This window comes from Pan troglodytes, chromosome 22 (genome assembly GCF_028858775.2).
Source record: "Pan troglodytes isolate AG18354 chromosome 22, NHGRI_mPanTro3-v2.0_pri, whole genome shotgun sequence".
NCBI classification, from domain to species: domain Eukaryota; kingdom Metazoa; phylum Chordata; class Mammalia; order Primates; family Hominidae; genus Pan; species Pan troglodytes.
The window spans coordinates 37,418,007-37,436,297 of NC_072420.2; the positions used below are offsets into that span (position 1 = coordinate 37,418,007).

The following is an 18,291-nucleotide window of genomic DNA, read 5'->3' on the forward strand; positions in this document are numbered from 1 at the left end:
ATTGAATAGGATGTCAAATACCCAACTGGTCTTTTAAACATTTTTGCACCTTTTAGATTATTTTTTAAAAGTCAGGCAAATGTATCAAGCATGAAACCTTTCTTAAAATGGGCTTAAACATTTTTTTTAAGTCACAAGAGATAAAAGTGTTAATAAAATTTACCCAGTAGTCAGAGTAACCTTTTAAACAGAATTTCTGATGAATAACGATAGTAGTAATAGCTGATACATGCTGCTCTTTTGTGTTCCAAAAACTTTCAATTACCTTCAATGACATTATCTTATTAAGTAAAGATGTCTTTCATGTTGATTCAGTGTTAAACTTTATGTTAAAAGATCATAGAGAATATAAGCCCCTAGATCTGCTATAATTGCGTGGAAATTCACTGCAAAGTGATTTTTTGTTTTGTTTTGTTTTTGGTCTAACCTCTACTAAATGACTATCCAAATTCTTTATTTGAGGGTATGGAAATGATTCTTTATGGGTTATAAGCCCATCCCCATTCCAAGTCTTTTATTAAGCCTTATTTGAACAAGTGTTGAAATAAATCTGCTTCGTATGGCAGAGCTTTTTAGTTTTTTTTTGTTTGTTTACACTAGTAAACAAGAGATTGTTGCTGCCAAACTTTGGTACTAAAACAATGACAGAGACAACTATAAAATGCCAGTTGTCTCCTCAGCCCAGGGTCCAAGTGTTAGGCAGTAGAGAGGCAGGCTTTCAGCCTGAAAACTCCCACTGGTGGGCACACTCACACACGTGTCCACACACAAAGCATCTAGACAAGTTTCTATCTACGTGGATGAGGTAGAGTTGGGGAAGCAATCTTTTTCCATGCGTGTTTACTAAATGATTTAGTTCCATGTGCTGTTTTGGTTAATGCAATTATTTTACTTTTATTTAGGGAGGAGGAAAAAAAATCCCCATGTAAAAATGTAGCTGCTGTATACATTTTTAAGTATCCTGGGGTTAAGTTTCCTCACCAACATTTCACACAGTTATCTAGCATCTAGGTAACTAGTATACATGTTCAAATAAATATACGTATGTAAGAAATAGCTGTTTATGAGACACATAAAAGAATGTCTTATTTGAGATTGTGGCCAGAAACAACCATAAACATATCGATGATGTTGTTTGGAGGTACAAGACCTAATCCTTTCACTTTTGAAATAAAGACAAAAGACAACATAATTATGTTTGTTGACATAACTTGAACCCTGAAACCCAAACCATCTTGTTTTAAAATCCTTAATTTACCATACTCAGCAAAACACCCCAGAGTAACGTGCATTTTCAGAGTGCCAAGCAACTCTGCCCTTCCACACAGAATATATGCATTTAGTGCTGTATTTATCATGTGTAGTTTTCTTGGCAAGAAGAAAAGCTATTCAGCAAAACATAAAAAAGCTCTTAGTAGGAAAGCTATCCATTTTGTAGTTAGCAGGGTTTTGCAAATACTAAAATATCACATGGAAGGCCTGTTTTGATAAGGCTGATGTATGAGACCCAGGGAGTTTTATAGCGACAACCATAATTTTTTTTTTTTTTTTTTTTTTTTTTTTTTGTGAGGTAGTCACATTTCTCTCAGTGTTCAAAAGCGTGGATAGATACGTAAATACAGGAAACACCATGTCAACCATAATTTTGACTTAAGGTCAGGACTGTTTTATCATTCCAAAATTTGTTCTGTAAAGACATTTCCGTTATTTGAAGGCTGTTTCACTTCCTAGACAGCTCTGGAGTTTTCCCGTTCGTTTTGTCACAGACTCGAGCCTTCAGAAAACCAAGCCTTTCATCTGTGCAACCTCACCCTTCTCATTCTTCAAACGCATGGATTGAGAACGGGAACTCTGAAAACATAAGAACCTACTTTGGGATTAAAACGGAAATCTAACCCTTAATAAGCACAGATGGAAGGTCTTTCTGCAAGGAGGTAAAGATGTTTCCCGAAAACGCATCAGTCACTTTTTTCCAGAGAAGAACTTCGAGCAAACCAGAATTATTCTTTTTCCCTAAAAACATGGGGAAGGGAGAAACGGTAGGCCAATATAACATTTCTCTATTTTGTTATTTTTTCATTTTTAAAATAAACTGTTGAAATTGTGAGTCACTATATATATATATATATATATATATATATATTTTTTTTTTTTTTTTTTTTTTTTTTTTTTGAGACAGAGTCTTGCTCTGTTGCCCAGGCTGGACTGCAGTGGTGCGATGTCGGCTTACTGCAAACTGCACCTCCCGGGTTCAAACGATTCTCCTGCCTCGGCCTCCCTTGTAGCTGGGATCACAGCCGCATGCCACCACGCCCGGCTAATTTTTGTATTTTTAGTATGACATGATTTCACCATGTTGGCCAGGCTGGTCTTGAACTCCTGACCTCAGGTGATCCGCCTGCCTCGGCCTACCAAAGTGTCAATATATATTTTCTTAAGCCAACTCTCTTAGTTTTTAGCTTCTGTCACTCTGCACCTGGACAGGCCTTCCCAGGGCATAGTCATTGCCACCCTGAGGAAAAAAGGAAATGGTCCTGTCCCAAATGGCTGGCTTACCTGTTGCCAGTTTATTTAAACTTTTTAAGGATTAACAGGAATGACTCGAAAGAAGAATATTTAGTTTTATTATTTTTCTTAAATGAAATCCTGTAATAAACTTTTCAGGGAGGCGAATGTCCGTCTGGGAGATCTGTTGAGAAAGTGCCAGGCTTGGGAAGTGGGTGTTAAGTAGAGGGTAGGAAGGATGCCTCTAATAGGATTCTCTCTGTTGCTGTGTTTGCATAATATTGGAAGGAAACATTCCATGAATAATGTAAAACATAGAACCGTGAGAGCCGTTTTAGGGACAAGATGACTTAGCAGGCCAGAAGTGAAACTTATTCTGAATAAGAAAGCAACTCGCTCTTCTTAACAAATCGGAAGAACTGGCTCAGAGGAGTGCGATAAATCACTTCAGCCCTCCACGACCCCTTGGTCCCAAGTAAAAGCTGGTGGCCTAGATGCCAGTCTGGACCTGCAGCTCCCAGGAGAACTTCTCCATTAAGCAGCTGGCTGGGTTGTCCTGTTGCGTGAGGTGGCACCGTCAGGATGGCCACTTTGCGGATAATCGTGTTGTCTCTCCTCTGACGGAGAGCCACAGGCTCCCGGCGACACCTGCAGCAAGACACACCTAAAAATAACAAGGGGGTGGCTCGGGACAAGACACACCATGAGCCTCCTTTTGTTATCTTAAGTTACCCTCTCTCCTTAGGGCAGGGTCAAGAAGGAATTCTCCAGACCTACCCAAGACCCTTCGCCACCCAAGGACAGTTTCCCACATGCTTTGAGTTTCTTCTCAGGCTGGGCACTGGGACTCCCCTTGGTGGTGGAGGAAGCCCTACCACTGCCCCTGGGCCTCCCCTGAACAATGCTGGGGTACGCCGACTCACTGTCCTTGTCTGCCACCCTCAGCACTATTGATTATAGCTCTAAAAATAGGATCCACCCACCACTGCTCAGAAGCCTGCTCTGCTAGTCATTTCTAGAACATTCTGTGCCACTGTCCATCTTAAGGTGGGTGGGGGCCCAGGTGTTGAGACTCTATCATATCCTCTCCTGGTGCTTATGTTTGAGAGAACATTCGAAAGGTTCTCAAGTTCGGGAATTTGGGCCTCCAGGGACCTCTGTGTAAAAATTGTAACTATGATGGGTATTTTCCTGGGGCCATCCATTCCTGCAAAGTGACATGGACGTGCTGTCCTCTGTGGGCTGTGTCTGGAAATAGGTAGCGTCGGACTGTTGAGGCAGCAACCCCAGGACATAATCCCCATATAACGTGGCTCTCTGGAGCAGGCCCAGACCCTCCCGCAGGTCACGCACAGCCCCAGCCACACCCCTGGGCGGGAGCCACAGAATTAGCACAGTCATCTCGGACTGGGAGGGCCAGAGACACATTGCTGGCAATGTGAGAGAGGCCTGGCAGTGCCTGAGGGGCACAGCTCAGAGCCGACGAAGAAAGGGCCTTTGTCTGAGTTCATGTCCTCCTCGGGCGCAGTGGCTCCCCCGCCGTGGACGGCTGGTCGGCCTCGGAGTGGACAACACTCCCACAGGGAGCACTATGTGGACAGGACAGCTGGCCTTCTGGTCACCCAGTCCCCTCAGATCGCCAGCAAGGGAAGGACAGAGACCCTGGCCTGGTCTGTTTCAAGCCCTCTTCTGTATGAAGCATGCTGCCCAGGCCAGCAGCACCACCCACCTCTGGTGCCCACCTTTTCCACCCTTTGCTTTCTGGTCCTTCCTGCTAAGGGCTCTCTTGGCTGCAAGCTCAAGCCTCAGTGCCATAGCCTTTTTAGACAGTGTGGGAGGCAGTTCAGAGCTCTGAGCTCTGTTGAGAAAAGAAAACTCTTTCTGCGTTTGGCAAAGGTGTGGGTTGTCAGCAGAGATCAAAGTTCTGTTCCTGGCAGGGTGCGCACCTGTGACACACCTTGCCCCTCCCCCTGCGCCAATCCCAGAGAGGCGGTGGCATTTCTGACCCTTCCCTTCCACGGCAGGTGGAGCTCACGGGCAACAGTATTTATGAATACATCCATCCTTCCGACCACGATGAGATGACCGCTGTCCTCACGGCCCACCAGCCGCTGCACCACCACCTGCTCCAAGGTATTCCATCCAGAGGGAAAAAAACAGACTAAAAGCAAGGCGACATTCTTAAATGGAACTCAGGGCTTTGCTTCCCACATGTGCCAAGTGGCTGGGCATGACTAGGACTGCCCAGCCCAGGTCTCTCCAATACACACACAGCACCCACCACGTGGGGATTTGCATTGATACCTGTGTCTTTTAAGCCAATATTCATCAAGCTCCTATTGTTGGCCAGAACCCGTGTTGAGTGCTAGGTAGAGGACAAAAGTGGTGCAAGCCTGCTCCCCTCGTGCTCTTGGGTCAGAATTCCAGGGATTACAGCATCACGGGTCTAGACCAAGCTTCTCCTCAACCAAGATGCCGTGCCTAAAACTCGGGGGTCGGGGGTGGTCCATGACATTTCATGGGGAAAATTACATATGTGTTTCCTCCAGTTGAAATTTGGCATTTCCTTTGCTTCTGATGATAGATGATAAACCATTTTGGGGTCCCTAGTACCTGTGGCTTTGCCAACAATAGAAATCACAGATGTTTTCCATATCATAGGAAAGTTTTGCAGGTTTAAACATATCGCTTATGCCCACATGCCTACTTCAAAATTTCAGGAGTTCTGAGACCTGCTACTGAATCTTCTTATTTATGTATTAATAAAGCAGCACATTTATATCCATATCACTGTGTTGAAATATTTTGATAATTATTTTCCAATACAGTTGCTTTTTTGGTAATCTTATATATTTTATTTTATGTATTTAAAAATGTTACTCCAAGTAGGGATCTGTAGGTTTTGTGCTGTGGCACAAATCATTAAGAAGCCCTGGTCATTACACAAATGACTCCTTAAATTTCAGTTGCGATGAGTGCTAGGAAGATACAGAAGGACTTATTCCAGGGGCCCTGGCCTTTTAACTCCCTCCAACCATCCAGTGAGGCCAACAGGCCTCTTGACAAATGGGTCTTGTGTGTGCTTTGGACTATGGCACCCAGCTTGGCCAAAATACCCCAGTGGAACAAAATGCAAAAGAAGAGGCTTTAAGGGTGATGAGAATGGAGTAGCTGGCTGCAGGAAAAACATGAGTTGCATTCTTATTGCTGTCTTCTGGGGGTTGGTGGGGAGAGGTCATTCTCGGGCTGGGAAGAGAGAATACAAAATAGCACACACAGTTGTAAAATCCCTTGCAGACAGTTCTGTGGCCCGCAAGTTCCAGCTCCAGAAATAGTCACTGGAGTCTAATTATTCCTTACCAAGGAGAGAGCCTGGCATGTTGGTTTCTGAAATGAGATGGGGCACCTAGTTGTAGCTAAGGTCTGATTCTTGGATATGATATGTCTGCAGACATCAACACGAATCATGGCTCTGAAGAGGTAATTTCTAAAAAATGAGGGCTAGGCTAGAACATCGCACCTGAATCGAATTCTTTCACTCTGGGGTTGTTTAAAGCTGGACAAAGACAACAGGTGTCAGAGAATTGCAGAACATAGTGCTGTTGTTGTTTTTGAAAATTGCACAGTACGGTTTTTTGTTTTGTTTTGTTTTGTTTTTTGGAGTCGGAGTTTCATTCTTGTTACCCAGGCAAGGAGTGCAGTGGTGTGATCTCGGCTCACTGCAACCTCCACCACCTGGGTTCAAGCGATTCTCCTGCCTCAGCCCTCCCAAGTAGCTGGGATTACAGGTGCCTGCCACCACGCCTGGCTAATTTTTTTGTATTTTTATTAGAGACAGGGTTTTGCCATGTTGGTCAGACTGGTCTCGAACCTCAGGCGATCTGCCCACCTCAGCCTCCCAAAGTGCTGGGATTACAGGCGTGAGCCACCGTGCCTGGCCTGAAAATTGCACAGTATGTTAACTGTATGGGACTGGGCTTTCTCCCCCTACCCCCGGTTTCATTTTACCCTGCCTGGGTCATAACCTCCCAAAGAGGGATTATAAATGAGAGCAAATGAGTCTTGGGAATATCATGAGACCCTTTCATGCCCTGTTTCTGTGGCCTTTGAGTCTGAAGCAACAAGGGCTGGAAGCATTGAGGCCGCACCTGACTCATTTCCACAGCCGGCCGAGGGGTGCAGGGGTTGAGATTCCCAAGTGCTCGATTTTCTCCCCAGCTGCTCCATTTTCTCCCCAGCTGCTCCCTTGCTGACTTTCCGTGTCTGAAATGACCCCCGTTGTTTTATGATAAACCTGTGAGAAATGGGCTCTCCCCAGAACTTGGTAGTTGATGACCAGTTGATGTATTTTAGACCTGAGCTTCCACCCACCGTGCTTGTCTGGAAATGGCTGGGGCAGGCAGCCATGTTAGAGGGAAGCTTTTTGCCCAAAGACACCAGCTGCAGGGGGAATTGTGGGTAAAATATGGCAGCCTCTCCAACTGGGGCAGGGGGTGCCCTCTGAGGTGATTCCTGAGCTTCCACAGGGCAGTGACCTCAGGGAGGGTGGAAGACTTTGCTTCCATTCCTAGTGGTAACCTTCCTTAAAAAATTCATGTATTAACCTCTACCAAAAGGCTGTTTATTTAGAGTGGAGTGACCTCGCCCTCCCTTAGAGGTCCTTCTCTATTTGTGTCTTAGAGTGCTGGTGTCCCTTCCTGAAACAGAGGGTGTTTCCTTAGGGGACACATTTGCATTGACAATAGTGAGGTCAGAGATTTGCGTGGGAGGCCTGCAAAAGCAAAGTGAGTGAGTGGGAAGGGCAGAGCCCTGGAGAGACAGAGACGGGGTGGTCCTTCTGGGGCTAGAAATGAGGGTGAAAGCATGGATCTGCCAAGCCTTGGGTCACACACACTCAAGTCCTGCTACCCTGAGGGAGGTCAGAGGCTTCTGGGCCTTCCTGGAGCCCATGGCCCCCAGGAGCGGGCGACGGCAGGTGGAGCTCTGCAGGGCCCATCAGGGGCCTCAGGGGTGGCCTCGTTTGGCTGCCTTCCTTTAGAGCCGAGGAAGCCACACCAGGACTGGGCTGGTGTCTCCACTGCCCCACCCAGATCTCAGCCAAGGCCGAAGATCTCTGAGCAGGGTCTGGGCACACTGAGAAGGCCTCTGGCAGCTGCATCTGGCCCTGGGAACACACTGGTGCGGTTGGAATAAGGATGGGGGAAGCACGGAGGGACAGCTGCCAACCTCACCTTGCTCCTGCTTGCAGAGTATGAGATAGAGAGGTCGTTCTTTCTTCGAATGAAATGTGTCTTGGCGAAAAGGAACGCGGGCCTGACCTGCAGCGGATACAAGGTACGGGGAGTCATGGGTGCGGGGAGGAGCTGGCTAAGGGTCTTCAATGTGTGTTTTCAAGAGCGTCTGCAGAAAGGAAGGCATGGGAGCACAAACTCGTCATCCCCGCTAATGTAGAGCTCTCCAGCAACATGGTGCACAGTCTCTTGGAGGCTCATGTGAGAGCTGGTGTTTTAGGAGGATGTTCCAGGCTGGCTGGAATTCATCGCATAAGACCCGGAATCAGCGTGGCTTAGGGCAGATTTTATTAATACCTTGGCACTTTCCATGTGGACCAGTCCCAGTGGAGCCACCACCTCTGGAGTTTATAGAGGCCCATCCTCCTGGGCACAGTGCAGCTGGCAGTGGTATCCAGAGCACGGACACTGCCCTTCCCCTTGGGATGCTCCACCAAGTTCCCCGCCGCCGATGACGGTGTGCACCACATAATGCTAGCGCCCTTTCCAAGGTCCGAGGCAGAGCTTTCATCTGCGGCACCACACCTGGGCCACTCCCTCAAGCATCTCAGCTGCCCATTGGAATGAGCAGCACTGGCCCAGTTTTGTAGTCAAGGACCAGAGGAGGGACGGCAGAAGGGTCTTGGTGGCGGAGCTGGGACTCTGAGCCCAGCCCATGCTTCTCCCTGGCTCCACTTCTCTGCCAGACACCACCGCTTGTTCTTGTTAATTCCAGAATGGAGGAGTAGGTCATGTCTTAGGGCACGAGAGTCAGCCGCCCCCCAGGGAAAAGTGGGTCGGGGGAAGTCTGTGCTGAGTGCCCCCCGCCAACACTTTTGTCCCCTCTCTGGGCTCCTTACCCTCCTCCCAGGCATCTTCACTGCCGTCTCTCCAACCTCAGAGGACAGACATCATAACCCATCAATATGAGGCTGAAGGCTGCCAGAAACTTTCTTCCAGGAGGATTTGCCTCTTAGAAAAGAAGGGAGGAGGATGGGGTGAGAGGAAAGGGCACTTTTGTGCCTTTGTCCTCTCTTTCTGGAAGGCCCCACCCCAGCTCCCCTCTTTGACCCCACTCTGAGCTCCTCCTTTGACCTATATCTCACTGTGCTGTTACAGTTTGGGGGACATGTTTCTTCCTTTTTGTCCCGGATACTAAGCCTCTTTGGGCCACGGTGGGGCCCCGGGAGCCAACGGACATTCTTCAGGGCACTTGGGTCTTTTTGTTAAGGGACAGGGTCTTGCTCTGTCACCCAGGCTGGAGTCCAGTGGTGCAATCACAGCTCACCGGAGCCTCAAACTCCTGGGTTCAAATGATCCTCCCACCTCAGCCTTCTGTGTAGCTGGGGCCACAGGCGCACACCACCACACCCAGCTAATTTTTAAAAATTTTTGTGGAGATGGGGTCTTGCTGTGTTTCCAGGCTGGTCTTGAGTCCCTAGCCTCAGTCAATCCTCCTGCCTTGGCCTCCCAAAGTGTCAGGATTACAGACAGGAGCCACCGCGCCTGGATGGGACTTGGGTCTTGACTTTTTTTGCCACTTATTAACTGTCCGCTGTCCAATCTTAAGCAATACACAACACCATCTTGTTCTTGGTTTCCTCATTAGTAAAATGGGAGAATAGACTGGAAGGATTTTAAGATTTGTTTTAGCCCTAAAGACGATGAATGCATTCAGAAATCCTGGAGGAAGAGTTTTGGAACAGAGAACTTAAGGCTAAGATTCTTCACTGTTGTCATGATGATAATGATCCTGTCAAGATTTCACAGACTGCAGCTTGAATAAATGCTTCCAGTAGTGAGGCTCGAGGCTGTACAGATGTTTCTGTTTGACACTGAAACACTGCATTCTCATCTGTATGGCTTTTGGCTATAGCAATTGGAAGGGCTTCTGTAGGGCCACTCTGGCTTATTATTACGAGGAAATAAAATCTTGAATTATAAATAAAGGAAATAAAAATACATTAAAAATGAAGACTTCAAAAAATTGTACTGGGGCAGGGTACGGTGATTCATGCCTGTAATTCCAGTACTTTGGAAGGCTAATGTGGGAGGATTGCTTGAGCCCAGGAGTTCGAGACCAGTCTGGGCAACATAATGAGACCTTGTCTCTACAAAAAAATTTTTTTAAAATTAGCCAGGCACGGTGGCACATGCCTGTGGTCCCAGCTACTCAGGAGGCTAAGGTGGGAGGATCACTTGAGCCTGGGAGGTCAAGGCTGCAGTGAGCCTGATTGCACTACTGCACTCCAGCCCGAATGACAGTGAGACCTTGTCTAAAAAAAAATCTATGGAAAGAATTGTTTATTTACTGGTACAGCATGTCGAGTGATACAGATGCCAAGTTCAATCCCATTGGAAAGTGGTAAGCAGCATCGTCAGTGATGCGAGCACTGTGGAACAAATGGTTGGCCTCCCCCAGATGCCTTTATTGTGTTACCTACTCACAGCTTGGCAGTGAGCTCATATGTATATATCCATCATATATGACAGAGCCCTAATTTGTAGTTACTTACAGTACAGTCAATTGGATAAGACAACCCTTATATTTTATTATGATATTTTTTGTTGTCTTGTGAGTTTGTTTTGTTACCCTGGCTGGAGTGCAGTGGCACAATCTCGGCTCACTGCAACCCCTGCCTCCAGGGCTCAAGTGATCCTCCCACCTCAGCCTCCCAAGTAGCTGGAGACTATAGGCATGCACCACCATGCCCGGATAATTTTTGTATTTTTTGTAGAGAAGGGGTTTTGCCATGTCACCAAGGCTGGTCTCGAACTCCTGGACTCAAGCAATCCCCCGACCTCGGCCTCCCAAAGTGCTGAGATGGCAAGACTGAGCCACTGCTTCCAGCTATTATGTTGTTTCCTAAGAAGCACAGCTCTCCACTTCTCCTAAGCAATGAACCGGTGCCTGTCAGCACATTGGGCCGCACAGCGGAGTAGAGGCTGGGCTGGGAGATATTCCAGCACGTTTGAGAAAATGAGCCAGGAGGAGTGGGCTCCAGCCCAACCCCAGCGGCCAGTGGCTGACCCTGCCCTCTCCACTCCCAGGTCATCCACTGCAGTGGCTACTTGAAGATCAGGCAGTATATGCTGGACATGTCCCTGTACGACTCCTGCTACCAGATTGTGGGGCTGGTGGCCGTGGGCCAGTCGCTGCCACCCAGTGCCATCACCGAGATCAAGCTGTACAGTAACATGTTCATGTTCAGGGCCAGCCTCGACCTGAAGCTGATATTCCTGGATTCCAGGTGAGTTCGGCACCTGCCACAGTGGCTGTGGCCTTCTGGAAGACACCGGTGGTGGAAATGGGCCCCTGAAAGCTGCCATCTTGGCCAAATCATAACAAGGAATAAGTCATAATAGGAATGTGGATTAAGCAAAACCAATTTATGAACTGAAAGAACATATGTCAGCCTTAGGACTCAAGGACTTGTTTTATTTTATTTACTTATTGATTTACTTATTTTATTTACTTATTGATTACTTATTTTATTTACTTATTGATTACTTGTTTTATTTTATTTACTTATTTGAATCACTAGAGTTTGAAATGAAAACATGTGCTGTGAGCAAAGGTTGGGCTTTTTTGAAGGCCATGATGTCAGAGCTCTGCCTCCTGTGTCCAAGGAGGACTTTAGAACAAACAGAAAGTTTCCACCCTGAGTGCGGTGTGTGGGGGGCCTTGGCACTCAGGCTGGTGTGAAGCCACCACAGGGCTGAGGCTGGGAGCAGAGACGCTATCTACCCTGGGGGATGCTCTTCCCACAGCTCATGGGTGCCCTGTCTACCTCTGGGCTGGGAGGAGGGGATTGGATGAGGTCATTTCCCCTGGCCTTGGGGAGGACCTCTCTCCAGACCCGTGCTGGAGTGGCCTTCACTCTCCCCTAGAACCGGCTGCAGTCCCAGTTTTTTAACTGGGTCTGCAGTTAAAGTCTAAGTTTTTTAAAATTGAAGTGAATTTTAATTTTAATTAATTAATTTTTTGGAGACAGAGTTCCGCTCTTTTGCCCAGGCTGGAGTGCAATGGTGCAATCTCAGCTCACTGCAACCTCTGCCTCACAGGTTCAAGCGATTCTGCCTCAGCCTCCCAAGTAGCTGGGATTCCAGGCACCCACCACCATGCCCAGTTAATTTTTATATTTTTAGTAGAGATGGGGTTTCACTATGTTGGCCAGGCTAGTCTTGAACTCCTGACCTCAGGTGATCCGCCAGCCTCAGCCTTCCAAAGTGCTGGGATTCCAGGAGTGAACCACTGTGCCCAGCCTAAAACTGAATTGAATTTTTAAGTGACAAACGCTAACTGTGTTTGGTTTTCAGGGTTTTGTGGTGTTTGTGGGGTACAATGTGATGCTTTGACACACGTCCACTCTGTGGAACCATCAAACCCCTCCCAAGTCTTGAGGCCACGTGCTAGTCAGGCCTCTTCCGTGTTCTTATTTGTAAAACAGCAGCGCAGCCTGCCCACTCACTGCTAGGAAAGATGAGATTAGATAATAGACGGAAGCATTGGAAACAGTGAAGCCTCTCTTACCTGCAAGGCCACTTTAGCTCTTGGCAGGCAGGTTCCTCGGCTGTGCAGTCGGGAATAAGCCATCAGAGACCCCGCTCCTGGCGTGGGGTGTGTGTGTGCGATGAGTCTTTGGCGGGGGGAGGAGAGATACATTTTGCTTTCTGTATGTCCAGAAGCCAGGATTTACTGTTTTCTTTTCTTTTTCACTTTTTAAAGTTGTGGTAAAATACACATCACATAAAATTGATCATTTTAACCATTTATTGATGCTCTATAGAGAAAAAACAGATCTTCCTGGTTAGGGGCGAGAGATAAAGACAGGAGTCAGTTTGGCTCCTTGTCAACGCCCTTCAGGACCACTCAGAAGCAGGGTGAGTGTGTCAGGGTCACCAGCATCTTCCCAGAAACTCCAAGCAGACAGGAAGCAGCGCTCTTTGGGGAAAGCTGCCAGCACCTCTGGGGACGGCCAAGAGCGACAAATGCCATTTTCCTGCCATGCAGAGGGAGGCGCTGCAGGGAGAGAAGGCAGCCGAGCTGCCCCAGCCGGGGTGGACCCCTCTGCTCCCTCTTTTCTGACTTGGGAGCCACTTCTGAGAGGTGGCTGGAAGGACATCAGCTGCCCAAGGTCATTATCAGAGACATCTAGGAGGATCCAACTGGTTTCCCCCTTGTTTCGTCTCCTAGTTTTCCTCTGGGCCTTCTAGGAAACCCCTGAGACTGATGAATTCTGGAGAACAGGAAAGAAGTGGTCTCCCCAGAGGAGAGACCTGAGGGCTTTTCAAGCCGTTCAATCCACATTGCCTGGAAAGGCAGCCGAGGGTAGAGGAGGTTGTGCCTAAAGGAGGCCTGGACAGGGCCTGGATGGGGCTTTGCAGCGCCAGAGGGGGCTCCCGCGTCTCAGGGTGTGGGGGCTGCACCCCTGGAGTGAACAGAAAAGAAGGCTGGTGGTCTTGAAGGAGACATCCTGCCTCTCCCAGATCTCTGGTTGTTCCTGCCATATCAGGAAACTTCTAGCAAAGCCTTGAGGCCTTTTCTGAGCTGCAGTCACATGGGAGGGCTGAAAGGGGTCAGAAGAATGCTGCAGAGACCTTCCCAGTCACCACAGTCAGTCTGTGACCAAGGGGATGGGGCCTGGGCTGGCCCAGCCCTGGGAGGACAGCAGAGTGGCCAAGCAGGCTGGGAGATGTCCCTTCTGAGTCCAAACCCCAGGAGCCAGGTGAGGGCTTTGCCCGAAGTCCAGCGGCCCCAAGTCACAGGAGCGAGGGTGGTCATGGGCCTGTCTGGCACCACACCCCGCACAATCCCAGACACAACTGAACTCGCCGTAACCTGAAATTGGGTTCGTCAGGGTTTTGTGGTATTTCTCTTTGAAACTGGAGCTGATGCTTTTGCTAAGGATGGGTGAACACAGCGATGTTTGGGGTTTGGCAGATTCCTCTGACAGGTCTTCAGACACTAGAGGCTTGGAAAAAACCGGGAGGGCACCCTGCCAAACCCCTCCATTTCCCTTTAATTTTTAAAGCCAGTGTGTACTTTGATGAGAAACTTAATACATGTGTTTCTGATTCATTTACACGTTTGGGGCCGTTGTTCTGTAACTTTGCATCCAAAGGGTCTGGGAAGCCTCTTTCATCCCCACACGGTAGAGATGCCTGGTTTTCTTTTTGGGGGAAAACAGACGGCTCAATTTTCCTGCCACACAGAGTTAGATTCTGATGGGGCTTGAAGTTCTAGGTGGCCCTTAGGCAAGTCCCCTGAGCCCCCAATGGCTCTGGGCTCTACAAGGCCCCCTCCCCGCATCCCTCCCCCCCACCACTGCAAGCCCTGTCTCCTTCCTACCCTAGAAGGACACCATGGAAATGAGTACACCAAACAGGGAACAATTCCAGGGAAACATGAGGCTCTCCGAGATTTACGACCCAAAGCTTGAGCAGATCTTAACAGAAAGGGAAGCGGGTTAAAGAATGAAAGTGAGGTCAAGTTTCTCAGTTTAATTTACAGCTAACGTCTCCTATCCTAGCAAGGAGGGCCCCCAGCCCCAGCCCTCCCTCTTTCCCCGACCTCACCCGGCCCCCAGGACTGACTGCACCATAGCCTCGCCTGCCTTGGACTCCCTTCATCCCTCTCTCTTTCATCTGTTCTTGAAAATCTATCACCAAGATGTTGAGGACCTTCGAGGACATGGTGCCCGGCCCCATTGCCCAAAGCCTGGGAAACCATCGTTGCCACGTGCAACTTCCACCTACGGCCAGAGCGATCCTGATGCGGGTGATGATGTGGTCTTGGGTACTGAGAGCCACTTTTCTTCAAAGAGCCGAAGTGGGAAATTAATATGCCCGGGGCTAGATGAGAACACAAAGGGGTTGTGTCACATAAGCCCCAGGAAAATGCTTCCATTTCTCTAGAGAGCTTAAGGCTTTCCTTTTAGTCATAATATCTTAGGGCATTATCCTGTCTTCTTGGGGGTCTGAACCAATCCTCCCCTCATAGGAGCCTAAAGGTCCCCAGTTATTCCGTAATTCCCAATAGTGGGAATCACCCAGCGGCAGCATCCTGAGACCATCTGTGCCAATCAACAGTGTCTAGCGTGCAACAGAGGTTTAAACACTCACACCCGCAGTAGCCAAGATGTGCAAACAACTGTCCACAGACAGAGGGATGGAGGAACCAAATGTGGTGTCTACATAAAACAGAAACGTATTCAGTCCTAAGAAGGAATGAAGTTCAGACACATGCCGCAGCATGGATAGCCTTGGAAACATCATGCTGAGTGAAAAAAGCCACACACCAAAAGCCACATGGTGTGCCATTGCACGGATATGAACTTTCTCGAAGAGAAAAATTCCTAGAGACAGAAAGTACAAGGGAGGCTACTGGGGGCTGGGCAGGGGACAGTGGGGAGCTGGTGTTTAATGGGGACAGAGTGTTTGGGATCATGGAAAGCTCTGGACGGGGGCAGTGATGCCTGTTACACAACACTGTGAGTGCACCAAATACCACTGAATTGTACACTAGCGGTGGTAACCATGGTGAATTGTATATTATGTATATTTTACCACAATTTATAAAAAACATTCGCACAGGACTGTCCCCCCGAAGCCCTCCAAGAGTGGGTTCTTTCTCACCATAGCAGCTTTCTCGCAATATCAGTATCAAAGTCCACTTGTAAGCATTCCCCGATAAGCTGAACTTCGAAAAAGGCTACAATTTTAAGCCATTCCAAACATTCTCTTAGCCGGTGGTTTCAGAAGAACATTCCCGTTCATGAATAGTGCTACATCCTGCACCGGGCTCGAGTTCAAAGACTTGCTTCTTGTAAAAAAGATCATTCTCAGTTTCCAAAATCAACATTTCCCGCCTGAGCCATTTAGCACTTGATTAGTTGGCAAAACCAATATTAGTTTAAATGAAAGGCAGTCTGCAGAGTGGTGTAACTCACTGAGCTGCCATGCCCCCACAGGGTGACCGAGGTGACGGGGTACGAGCCGCAGGACCTGATCGAGAAGACCCTATACCATCACGTGCACGGCTGCGACGTGTTCCACCTCCGCTACGCACACCACCTCCGTGAGTAGCACGCTCACCCCAGCCACGGGAGGTAGCTGGTCAGGGAGGAGGCGCTGAGGACAGAGCCGGGGGACGTGTCCCTTTTGTTGGTGCAATAATCATCCATGATACACACTTGAATCTCAAGCCTCAAGTGTGGCTTCCTCCACCCCGTGATTAAGTACGGCTGCCTGTTGTCGGTTCTCAAGCAGCCACGCGCACCCTTTCAGGGAGACTCTAGCAGGTGTAGGATCAGGAAGTTGCCTGGATTCTAGATTGTGGATGTGGAACCTAAACTCTGTGATCTGGACACCATTTGCGAATAACAGCAACAGTGGAAGACTGCTAGTTATGGAGCTCTTACTGCCGTCGGGCACTAAGTTTAAGTGACTAAATATATTACCAGCCCAGTGAGGGAGGGTCTCACTGTCATGATCCTCATTTTACCAGTGAGGATGCTGAGGTCCAGATAGGTTAAGCCGCTTGCCCACCTTCATACAGCTGGATGGTAGCGGAGTTGGAAGCTGAACCCATGCAGAGCCCTGCCTCCGACTGCTATACCCCAGCCAGCTAGGGGAAGCCCAGGGAGGCCACCGTTCCACGATGGGAGAGGTCATCTTGGGACGGGGTGAACAAACACCAATTTGATTTGCCAACGGAGGCGGTTTGGGAACATCAGGATATAGAGGGGGATGCTCTAGTCACTGAAATATTTAAAGAAGTGACACTTTTCTTCTACTTTTTTAAAATTAAAAAAAAAAAACTTTTTGAGACAGAGTCTTGTTCTGTTGCCCAGGCTGGAGTGCAGTGGCATGAACTCGGCTCACTGCAACCTCCACCTCCTGGGTTCAAGCAATTCTCCTGCCTCAGCCTCCCAAGTAGCTGGGATTACAGGTGCATGCCACCACGCCTGGCTAATCTTTGTATTTTTAGTAGAGACAGGGTTTCACCATGTTGGCCAGGCTGATCTCGAAATCCTGACCTCAGGTGATCCATTTGTCTCTGCCTCCCAAAGTGCTGGGATTACAGGCGTGAGCCACCGCACCCAGCCACACACTTTCAGAATCCAAATGGAGGCAAAGACTAATTTGGACGGAGTGGAATGCCTCATCCTCCTGCTGTCCAGCCCTGCCACGCCCATGGCCAGTCGGGGGTGCTTTATAATGGGGTGCAGAGAGTTAGAGGAGCTGGGTCTTCTGCAGTGTGGCCCAGATGGCATGTCCTCTGTTCTTGCTCTGCCTTCTGTTGGCTCAGGGACGTTAGAGGACAGGTTGCCAGTGTCGAGTGGGAGGGGGACGGCAGGCCCACAGGCCGCTAGGTCCACAGATGTGTGGTGTGCTGGGCTCCGTGTGGACTGGGACCCGGGAACTCGATACTCCCAGGGTGTCGCTGTTGCTGTTCCCTCCCCAAGTCTCTATGGACAGAAACCCGTGACAACCAGGACTTATGGCTGAGCAGGCACAGACGGCTTCTTCCTTGCTCCTTGACTCATGTGGAGACTTGGAGGTGTGAACAACCCTTTTGTGTCTTTTGTTAAAGACCAAATCATGATCTCATAACCATCTCTGTCATTCTGGAGACCAAGCTTGGTAGAGAAGCAACTGCTTAGTGTTCGGATGGAACTTCTCCGTCGGTGTCACTAATATGGGAGCTAGAAAGTTTTCTTGTGCAAACTGGGTATGGTGTGTCAATTCTAGAATCAGATATCCAGGAGACTTGATCAGGCGGGTGTGAAGAGCAGAGTGGAGGGGCTCTGCAGTAGCAAGAGCAGTTGGGAGACGGGAGAGGCATTTGCCTCGAGGGCATAGAGCCGTGCTGTGCCCTAGAACAGTCTGGGGCTTGGAGAGCGAAGGTGAGGGCTCATACCTCCACACGCTCCCCCTGCCACTGTTGGGGCGGAGGGGCTGACCAACTGCTCTAAGGGAAAGCCCCAGCCCTGGGGGGTCTGGAGCCCCCTTCCATGGAGGCAGGAGAATGCTGGGGAGTTTAAAGCATACCCCTGAATTACAGCAAGAGAAGACTTGCTCTTCACAGCGGGCTGAAAGGCAGGAAATTAGGCCTCTAAGCACAGAGACAAAACTGAGGGAATCAAAAATCTCTCTCTTTTTTTTTTAATGAGATGGAGTCTCGCTCTGTTGCCCAGGCTGGAGTGCAGTGGCATGATCTCAGCTCACTGTAGCCTCTGCCTCCTGGGTTCAAGCAATTCTCGTGTCTCAGCCTCCCAAGTAGCTGGGATTACAGGTGCCCACCACCACGCCTGGCTAATTTTTTTAGTTTTAGTACAGACAGGGTTTCGCCATGTTGAGCAGGCCGGTCTTGAACTCCTGACCTCAAGTGGGACTACAGGCGTGAGCCACTGCAACTAGACAAAAGTCTTCTTTTTAAATACCATGTCTTTTATGTCACACTGCCTGGCTAACCCAGGAAGCAGGGATTTTTTTTTTCAGAGTCTTGCTC

At 48.8% G+C, this 18,291-nt stretch overlaps 1 protein-coding gene across 5 annotated transcripts in view; it reads left to right on the forward strand.

Moving 5' to 3' along the window:
* SIM2 (SIM bHLH transcription factor 2) overlaps nucleotides 1-18,291 on the forward strand; it is a 48,853-nt gene that overhangs the window by 15,562 nt on the left and 15,000 nt on the right. For all 5 annotated transcript variants that reach the window (XM_001169453.8, XM_063803481.1, XM_063803479.1 and 2 more), the window contains 4 exons: nucleotides 4,530-4,638; nucleotides 7,754-7,839; nucleotides 10,827-11,026; nucleotides 15,749-15,855. In XM_001169453.8, coding sequence (XP_001169453.1) covers nucleotides 4,530-4,638; nucleotides 7,754-7,839; nucleotides 10,827-11,026; nucleotides 15,749-15,855 — 502 coding nt within the window. The remainder of the gene's footprint in view (nucleotides 1-4,529; nucleotides 4,639-7,753; nucleotides 7,840-10,826; nucleotides 11,027-15,748; nucleotides 15,856-18,291) is intronic.